This window comes from Zeus faber (assembly GCF_960531495.2).
Source record: "Zeus faber genome assembly, chromosome: 20".
NCBI classification, from domain to species: domain Eukaryota; kingdom Metazoa; phylum Chordata; class Actinopteri; order Zeiformes; family Zeidae; genus Zeus; species Zeus faber.
The window spans coordinates 9839083-9849395 of NC_137207.1; the positions used below are offsets into that span (position 1 = coordinate 9839083).

The 10313-nt window shown below is 44.2% G+C and overlaps 1 protein-coding gene across 5 annotated transcripts in view; it reads right to left on the reverse strand.

Moving 5' to 3' along the window:
• The window catches only part of LOC307245746 (myosin phosphatase Rho interacting protein), a 47758-nt gene that overhangs the window by 35244 nt on the left and 2201 nt on the right, over positions 1-10313 (reverse strand). For all 5 annotated transcript variants that reach the window (XM_080021409.1, XM_080021405.1, XM_080021406.1 and 2 more), the window contains exons 2-3: positions 5350-5427; positions 4928-4993 (exon numbers count right to left, since the gene is read on the reverse strand). In XM_080021409.1, coding sequence (XP_079877535.1) covers positions 4928-4993; positions 5350-5427 — 144 coding nt within the window. The remainder of the gene's footprint in view (positions 1-4927; positions 4994-5349; positions 5428-10313) is intronic.

Here is a 10313-nt window from a genome sequence, read left to right on the forward strand (position 1 = left end):
GCCAAACAACTTTCTCACAGGCTCTTCTTGAGAGATCAACTTCTCTGGGAGCATGACAGGACCAGAGGCAATAAAACCCTGGGGCCCCAAATAGAAACAACACAAACCACATAAGTCAATCATGTCAAACATTGTTCCTTTCTCTTTAAAAGACAGAGCGTCCCCTTTTAAAGTAAAACGGCCCATTGAATACGACAGCACCACTTCTCAGCTATAGCAAACAATAAGCCTGTGATATTTTTTCCCCCTCTTTGTTTAATTGCAGCTCAAACCCAATAGTAAACTAGTGGAGACTTCACAAAAGGCTGTAAAAAAGAGGAATTGAGTGGTGTACACCCACTCCATAAATGATGGAACTCCTAGGGAAGGATTTTTACAGGGGCAGAAACTGCCGTGAGGCAATCCTCATCAGACAAGAGCCTCAGTGGGCTGTAGAAGAGCAGGTAGCCGTGTTTATATGGCGTATGTGCCCTGACATGTAGCGCCATACGTCAGAACTTCTCGCCTGGTGCTTAATGCAGGACAGGATCTGCCGGTGTAACCTGCAGCTTCCTCGAATAGGAAAGGGATAACAGGGTGGAGGGTGGGGAAGTACTTCATGACTTGATGGCAATGACTGGGAGCAGTTACAGACCAAAACGCTGTGTTGCTGTTCGCATGGTCATTGACCTCTTGACCTCCATGCTTCATGGTGGTCCCTCGCCAATGTTCCATCCTTCTAGGCAAATCTCTCCCCTTCACTCCCACTATCAGAGCCCCCCCCCCCTTTTTAACCATGTCTCTTCTGTCTATCGCTTCCCCTCTCGCTGCACTCCCGGGCCTTGGCCCCATCCTGTGCAGAACCATACCATGATTTCTCTTAACTAATCTCAAACTGAACCTTCAGGATGTCTTCCGACCCCACAGAGCCCAGAGCATGCCGTGGCGGGCCCTTTGTGCATGTGTGTGGAATGTCTGGGTCTGGGGCATAACTGATGTTTCCCCTGTGGTTTTTTTGAAGAGGCAAGCATGTTCCCTTTCTCTCTTCTGTGATCGCTAGTTCTCTCCCTCTCTCCGGTCCTGGGACAGCGAGTCTGCTGCAGTTCACCAAATATGGGCATGTGAGAAGAATGCTGCTCATGACTGGAGAGCATCTCTCCTTCTCCTTAAGGCTAAAATTGTTTGGCTTCACACAACCACTAGTTCACCCCTTCACAGGAGCCCCGGTGTATCCCGGTAAAAAAAAGAAAACGTGTGTGTATCTGTTTTTGTCTAAAGTGTACTCCAGTTTTGTGAAAGACGGTTAGAAATGAAAGCTATTCTTATTATTATTACGCTGTCAACTTGCTCTGATTTTTTCCATTTTGAATTATTAAAACAGTCAGGAATTTGCTATGCAGAATAAAGATACCCATTGGACATTATCGTTTTGCAGCATCCCCTCATACCATTCTAGGATGGTAATTTGGAATTTGTAAATTGATCAAATCTGTTTACTTGGCTACAGGGACTTGGTAACTGCTTCTTGGTTCAACGCTGACAAAACGAGTGTTTCCATCTCCGTCCATGAAATTTTCCTGAGTCGGCTAATAGCAGAGGAATTACTAACAATCATTTAGAGTAGGATAAATAGCCTTGTCCTCGACCATACCAGGCCTTTTAAGGAAAGTGGCACAAAGGCAAAATAACAATAACAGCGAGACCTAGAATTCCATTCGGGTCAGGCAAAATTACTAAAAATGAAACCTAAATAATCACACTAAAATAGAAACGACAAAAAATCTCTCCCGAGTCATATAATCTGAGGAATGTCGCTAATGAATGGTTGATAGAAGTTTCATTGGTTAAGAAAAAAAGTAGCAAAACAAGCCACAAATCAGCAAAACAATTAACTCATCAATGTCAATTGTTGATAAGCTGATCAGCACCTGGACCGTAGGCAGTTTGCTATGCTCATGACTAATGCTCATTTCACAGCTTACGTCAGTAAGGCTCAGCAGCATGTGTAGCATTCTGCTGTGTTTTTCCATTGACGTAAAAAAAAAACATGGTTTGAAGACAAAAAATAAAGAAGGGTATGATAAAACAGCACCAAGTATGTATCCGACAAAATCGGTACAAATGTGCTCTGAGAAGTAAATTGTATATGTAGTAAATAATAGGGATGTCACGATTCGATTTGACTTTCAATTTTAAGGTCACGACTGGATTTGATTTTCGATTCAAACATGTGTTTTTTTTTTCTACTACTTTTAAGTTACTCAGCAAAATAAGCACAGAAAAACCAATGCTGTTTTTGCCAGAGGGGAACACTGGTAGTAAAAGGCAAATTACTCCCCGTGTCTCGTCTTCTACATGTAATTACGCCACTGTGTGTATGTCCGCCATATTGGAACGGACGAGATCCGCTGGTGCCAGGCAGGGCTGCAGATATTCCTCTATAATCTCATTTGAATTTGTATGCTATATTATTTTTAATATTAGAATATATTCAAATTTTTAATGCTCAAATTTAGTATGGGGGGGGGGTTGGGTGATGAGCGGTTCTGCAGCTTTGATCAGAGCGATCTTTTCTCAAAACAAAGCAAATAAATACTCTCGATGTATTTTACAGAACTTTTACAGATCGCTCCTGAAAAAAATTCCACCCGCGTTCTCACGCCCCGGTGGCAAATGCCGGCAGTTGGGAAACTCTGAACTAGAGGTGATAATTTGATTCATTTCACCACTTACATCGCCACATCTGTGGAATTACTGGACATTCGCCGACCCAGACTTAGCAGAAATATTTCTCTCTAATGTGCGTTCACTGTGCAACAAACTGGATGAACTTATATTGAGCTCTATTGCTCATCACATGTGAATTGATTCGCTAACGTTAGCCAAAACATTTATAATCAATTATTTATTTATTTAAAAAAAAAAAACACACACAATCGAATGGCAATTTCAGCATTTGAATAAGTGTTCTTTTTTTGATATGAGGTTTATATTTGAATTTGGTTCTTGCAGCCCTAGTGCCAGGTGGGTGCGTGCAGTGTGCTTTGAGGGATGCGGCTCAGCATATCGCTCCGTGGCGCGGACCACAGCTCACCCAACGTCGAACCAAACTTCATGAAAGCTGGCTCAGAGGGAGGGGCGCCACAAAGTGCACGCTGCATTTGGTTACCGGCAGATCTTGACCTCCCCAATATAGCGACCATGTTGGACAATATTATCCATGAAAATATGGGGAGAATCGCGAACCTCCTTGTGAATTTGACGTTCAAAATTGAACGCTCATTTTGAACATTTCTTTTATTTCGAATCGGAATCGTGACACCCCTGGTAAAACCCCAACTCTCTTAACATGGAAGATGATATGGGTATGTGTGTGATATTTCACATGACACGCAGCTCTGCTTGCATCACACAAATACCTGGAACATTTTTTCCCAAGTCTCAGCTCTTGAGCCGGGCTTCCTGGAACTTTATCCACAATCTAGCTATTTGTAATGGAAACATATTTGGAGCCTAAGCACACACCTCTGAGATGCAGTGTGTTCCCGCAGGTCGAAAAATTTAATCCTTGAAAACAATGGTCCCTCTATGAAAATGTATTTAGATTGCACGAAAGGGAAACATTCAAGAGAGACAAGGAAAAAAAAAATCTAAATTTCAGTGTTTAATTTATTCTACGTGGCATTAATGAGCAGAACTAAGGGAATAAGATTTTGAGGAGAAACGTTTCAAAGACAGTGAGTGTGACCAATGAAGAACATATTACAAGTTATCTGGTTGTGGCTAAAACAGAAAAAAAATCTGGTGGTGAATTGTAGTTAGAAGAGGATACCATTCTTAGGTGTTTACAGAACGTTTCAGCTGCAAAGACCCAGTTTAAAGAGCATAGTGCTGAAAAGGCTCCTAAACGCCTAGTCCCAAGTCTGGGGATGTTTGGAAAAACGGTGGCTACTTTCTTGACCCAGATTATTTGCCCTGCGCAGTGCTCTCTGTGCAGATGAATGGACTGTTATGGGGATGGGGGGTGAACAGTTTTGGAACAGCAGTTACAATGAGAGGAAAATGGTGGTGGCACTCAATGTTGCTACAAACAGATTTTGCAGTGGAAACGTGCATGGACACAGAGACACACATACACGCCCAGGCCCAGGCTTGGCTTCCTCCCTTTGTCGTCGCACGCAGATCAGTGACAACACGAAGAGGTTCGGCAACGGAGACTTCAAACAATCACCCCTTGCATCACCAAATGTCTCCGTGCCCAACCTCAGCCTTCCCTTTTGCACTATTTCCAATCAGGGGGTGGGGAAGTAGGCGGTCCAACACTCTTTTGTTAATTGTGTCAAAGGCGGGGAGGACATTTAAATGTGCGTAGAAAAAAAACACAATACCCCGTACTTCCCCGGTTCCACTTTGTGGGACGTGCAAGAGGCTTGTTCTACGTGTGCGTCCTGTGCGCGCTTACTGACAGGCCAACAGTCTGGCTGCTAACATAATGTGTGGGCCGCCAGTGTTTACACACAAGCACTTTAATCTCGAGGCCGATCAGCTGGTGTGGGTTTGGTTGCCTGTGTCACATTACCCCATGCTCCAACACAGCATTAGCATGGGCACCCAGAGGTGATTTCATAGCCTTTCCCTTCCTGCCCTCTTGTTTCTCAGACTCTTGCGTACCCCCAGACTCACTAGTCTTATCTTTGGTGGTCCATTTACACCTCTTGTGAACCAATGTATGATTTTCCAGGGGAAAGGTTTCCGGTGAAGTGCCGTATTTTTCACCGCAGCCCAACGTCATTTACTTTAGTTTGTTTTTCTTTCGAAAACCTCCAGATAAGCCTGCGGTCCAGTCGCAGCCTTTCCCAGGTAGGCCCCGATAAGCTGGCTTAATGCTCAGTTTCCCTGCCTCGTTCCTATGGGAAAAAAAATTAAAAAATGTGTTGACACAACTTACCGATTCGTCCAGGGCGAAGCGCAGGCAGCCGTGCTCATACAGCACAAAGAACCTCCGCTGCCATTTCTGTCAAAGGAGACACGCGTGCTGTTAGATAAGCCCGACTGCAACCCAGAGAAGGCGGTTATTAAACTTACAACAGCTGGCGAAATTGACTTTTTGCAAACAAGATAACAGAGGAGAGAAACTATTTCATTACAGGGACAGGTATTTGATTTCTCCCAAATAGACCAACATTTGTTTTTCAAGGGTGAAAGTTCAGCCTTGCTTTGAGTTATGTCAATGAGACTCCGTGGGTCATAGTAGTAAAGGGAGCTTGCGCAACGCTCTACAGTATGCTTCTAGCGGTTAGCATATACCCAAACACCCATCCCCTGCACGCACACACACACACGCACACGCACACGCACACAGGCTCTTACCCGAGATCTCTGCATTGGATTGTCAAAGTCGGTTCCCTCAGGGGCCAAGCATAGCCATCCACCATAAATGGGTTTAGCCTGTAAAAGAGTGAGAGGGAGCATAAAAAAATGAACAATTTAGGCAATCATTAAAACAGGAGGAGAGTGTGGGCTGGAGGGGGGAGAGAATGAGTGAGAGTGAGAAAATGTTGGAGCACAGATGTCTCTCCTCTCGCGGGGCATTTTGTAACCACACAAAACCAGTTAGCGAGACCCTCGGTGTAATCAGCTCTGTTTGATGACATGCCTGAGTACCTCGCTTTCCTATTTCCTCGCAACAGATGAGACTCGGATGAGGCCACTGGGCCGACCCAACACTGGCTGCTTCTCTGCCCAGTCTATCCGGCTAGTTGCATGCCCGTCTATCTAGCAGTCAACACACTACCTGCGCAACGCTCTCCCAAGCCACCTTCTGGACTTGTTTAGCCACAAATAACTGCTGGCATCTTAAGGAAATGAGAGAGGTTCAAAATACAGTAAGAACATGTGTCGCTGCATGCCTGCAGTGGATCTACACCTGCCCTGTTTGAACTTGCTTAGGCGCGCTTCTTGAGACCAATGGACGAATTGAAGCCAGTTAAAAAGAGCAAAGTAATAGAGAGGAACTGCGTCGCAATCCAGATAAATCTGTTCACAGCCGCTAATTTGGCTGACAGATGATTTTTCTCATGCCTGTGATGCTCACTGAGGGTTGGGATGGCTGAGGAAGGGAGACAATGTGTCAATCAAAATCAGATGGTAAATGAGAGAGAGGGACAGTCAAGAGAGAAAGGAGAAAAGAGCAAAAGCCTCAAAAAGTGAGCAGATGCACCGGTGGCCTGCAGCCATGGAAGAGCGAGGGGACACACACACACACACACACACACACACACACACACACACCCCTTCCTGTCGGCCAGCCCTGCTGTGATCCCAGCACCAGTACAGCCTCCTTTTCCTGGCCTACATCTCCTATAGAAAACCTCCCATGGGCAGAGTGAGGTTAATGCACCCTTTTCCTGTACATCTAAAGCTACGCGGACTTGGGGGTCTGCAAGGTGAACCGCATGTCTAAATTGTAACTCCAAGCTGAAAGGCTCATGCTAGGAAGGAGCGCCATTTGCAGTTGGCCATGCTATCATAACATTGAATATAAACAGAGACACACGTAGAGTGGTCTTTTTGTAAAATAGTAAGATTTCATCATATGTTTGTTTCCATCACAATTTAAGAGAAACTATTATCCATGTTAGAAATGTCACAATAAACAGAATTTGAATTTCTGGGTGGGTTCCCAGCAGTTGGGTTGAGAAAAATTAAGTCTACCCAAATATCTGTATGTTCCTTACATCAATGCCAATAAATGGCTCTTATGCAATAGGTATACATGTATCATAACATGTTTTATTTATGCCATTACTAAAGAGGAATCAAATGGACAAAACAAGACAACTAAATGGTTCATCTCAATTATTTGTATGACAATTAACTGACAACCAAAGCTTTATGGTGACTGCCCAAGACACAAGCATCCATTACAAGGTATTTGGCACAGAGTGTTGGTAGCAACCATTCCACAGTGACAACTTTGAAAGCAGCCATGAGTCATTCGCCTTGGAACATTTGGTACCTGTTAATTCTCGCCCATGAAGGCAAGCGAAAGAAAAGTATTAGACTGTGTGACCATTGTCTGAACAGCCACCTCTGGGGAAAGTCTGCTCCAGTTCCCCAATTCTAAACATCCTCCTAAACTCCTTTCTCTCTTTACAGGGCTACACCTACTCCTCATTTCTCAACTCCCAGCATGCTCCGGTTTGTCCATAGAGTGCAGCCTGCATCCTCCATCAGAGTCCTGCCGCCCACCACCTCTCCCAGCGAGTGTGATCACTTTTCTCTTTAACGCGTAGGGAGGGGCCGCCAGAGCGCTGAAACATCTCAAACCTCTACTGACAAATCACTCATGTGACTTTTCTTTTTTACCATGAGCAATTTAAACAGGTTTGGACTGGGCCGCGGAAACAAAATCTACTTTACGGAGAGAATGCAGTGTGAAATTAAACAATGTTCTCTCGCTTCAGGAGCGCCCTGTCTGCTGGTCCACCTCCCATTCTGTCACTGTTGAAACAAGAGGGATTGTTTGTGTTGGATACTGTCCTTCCGCTATTCAACTCCATTAACCTCCCTTCCAACAACTGTTCCATGTGAGATTATGTCAATGCTTTACAGCCCGGCCCGACTTAGGAGTAGTGGGCAGCTTCTGGCGGTTTGAAGCAGTTCTGACATAACTCTTATTGAAGATGTTCGCTTGGAATTTCCTACAGGAAAGATCTCTGTAGGAAATTCCTTTCGCAGTAGACATTGTATGCCACCTTTTTTTTGTCAATGCACCTTCTTCGGTGCATTTATAGACAGTGGTCAACGATGCATCTTGCGTTGTTTCTTCTTCCCCACTAATTATGCAGGGATAAAGTTCAGAATGGCCCGTTTGTTTGTTTAGTTATATCCAATCACTGCTTCCCATAATTAATTTCCAGATTGGCTGCCATCAAGCCACTTTATTCATCACTAGGTTAGTGATGAATAACGTGAGTAAGTTTTACAGTCAGTACTCAATAGTCATTAATTGCAATTCCATATACATTATATACACTGACTAGCCACAACATTAAAACCACTGAAGAGAAGAAGTGAATAAAATTCCTCATCTCCTGATGGCACTTGTCATGGGGTGGGATATATTAGGCTGCAAGTGAACAGTTAGTTCTTGACGATGTGTTGGTAGCAGGAAAAATGGGCAAGCGTAAGGATCTGAGCGACTTTAACAAGGGTCAGATTGTGATGGCTAGACGACTGGGTCAGAGCATCTCCAAAACGGCAGGTCTTCCCGGTATGCAGTGGTTGGTACCTCCCAAAAGTGGTCCAAGGAAGGACAACCGACGAACTAGCAAGAGGGTCATGGGTGCCCATGGGCTCATTGATGGTTGTGGGGAGGGAAGTGTAGCCCATCTGGTCCGATTCCACAGAAGAGCTACTGTAGCACAAATTTCTGAAAAACTGCTATGATAGAAAGGTGTCAGAACACACAGTTCATCACAGCTTGCTACGTATGGAACTGCGAGCCACAAACCAGTCAGCATGCCCATGCTGACCCCTGTCCATCGCCGAAAGCACCACTAATGGGCACATGAGCGTCAGAACTGGACCATGGAGCAATGGAATAAGGTGGCCTAGTCTAATGATTCCCGTTTTCTTCTACATCATGGGGATGGCCGGGGTTAGGGTCCAATCTGATTGAGCATCTGTGGGATGTGCTGGAACAACAAGGCTGATCCATGGGGGCCCCACCTCACAACTTACAGGACTCAAAGGATCTGCTGCTAACGTCTTGGTGCCAGATACCACAGGAAACCTTCAGAGGTCTTGTGGAGTCCATTACTGACGGGTCAGAGATGTTTTGCCGGCACGAGGGAGAACTACACAATATAAGTGGGGGTTTTAATGTTGTGGCTGATCGGTGTACATTGAAAGCAAAAAAAAAAAAAAAAAACAATTGTTGTAGATATCTTGACTCAACTCACAGCCTTTATCAAAACGCTATGGCTAAATTAGCTCAATGAATTAAAATGGCAATTTAATCCACAGGTCAACAATTCAAGTTTAATTTACAAGTGCAGTGTGTAGAATTTACAGAATGGACTTGGCAGAAATGGAATATAATATTCACAAGTATGTTTTAATTAGTGGATAATAGGCTGAAAATAGGAATCGTTGCGTTGGTGTTACATTAGAATGAGCCATTTTTATCTACATAGGGAGTGGGTACGCTTCACGGAGGCCATCGCCACCATGTTTCTTCTACAGTACCCCGAACGGACAAACCAAACACTGGCTCTGGAGAGGGCCTTTTGTGTTTTTCGCAAGTTTTGTCTCCTCCACAGAGGCCGCCATGTTACACCGCCCTGAGGTGGGGTATTCCGTTGGTTGTGATCTGCAACCTCACCGCTAGAGGCCATTAAATTCTACACAGTGCACCTTTAATCATTTCAATAAGCTGAAAATACACACTGACATTGGAAACGTTATTTCCTAAGACAACTGACAACTAGTGCTTTCGAAAATAAGCAACACACTAAGCACGCGCAAGTAGGTCTTATTGTATAATAAAGTTTGTGGTGTTGTCAGTGTTTGTTGGGACGTCCCGTCAGCATATTTTACAACACAATGAATATTTACCATCTGCTTAGGGTCGGAACTTAAATATCCCAAAAAAAACCCAAATTTGAATCTGTGTGTCCCAATAATACGTCATCTTTCTGTTTCTACTCAGAGTTCTGGACGCTGCACTCTGTCGCTGCTCCATGTGTGTCTACTCTGTTAACAAGCACAACCTGTCCATGAGGGAGGGGGCGGGGCTTAGTTCTATATCGAGAAATGTGATTGGTCAGAGGTGAACAGCCAGCTTTAGGCCGTCCAAAATGATTGGCTTTCCATTAAAACTTACGAAGTGCGGAAATGAACAGATCTGCGGATTATTACTTTTTTTTATCTAAATGATCCACCCAGCCCTTATTTAAACTGTGCTTGGAAGGAATTATTTTCACCGGACATTATGACTGGAGAGAATTAAAGATGTCAGACTGCAACAGATTTTACCGGTCAAAAACCGGATAACAGGAATGCCGCACATAGGCTATTCTTTTAGGTCCCTAGCAGAGACGATACATTCCGAAGGTCATTCAGGTTCCCAGTCATTTCTTCATGTCATGTATTAGCACTCTATTTTGACAGTAAGTATGTGGTACGTATGGGGCTTTGCCATAGGTGCCCAAATGGGATTTTACATTGCTCCCTCTAGTAGACAACTAAAACCATTCATGTAATCTGCTAACCTTGATCAATTAGATTGAATGACAGATTATCAATTCATCATGAGCATCCCTTAAATT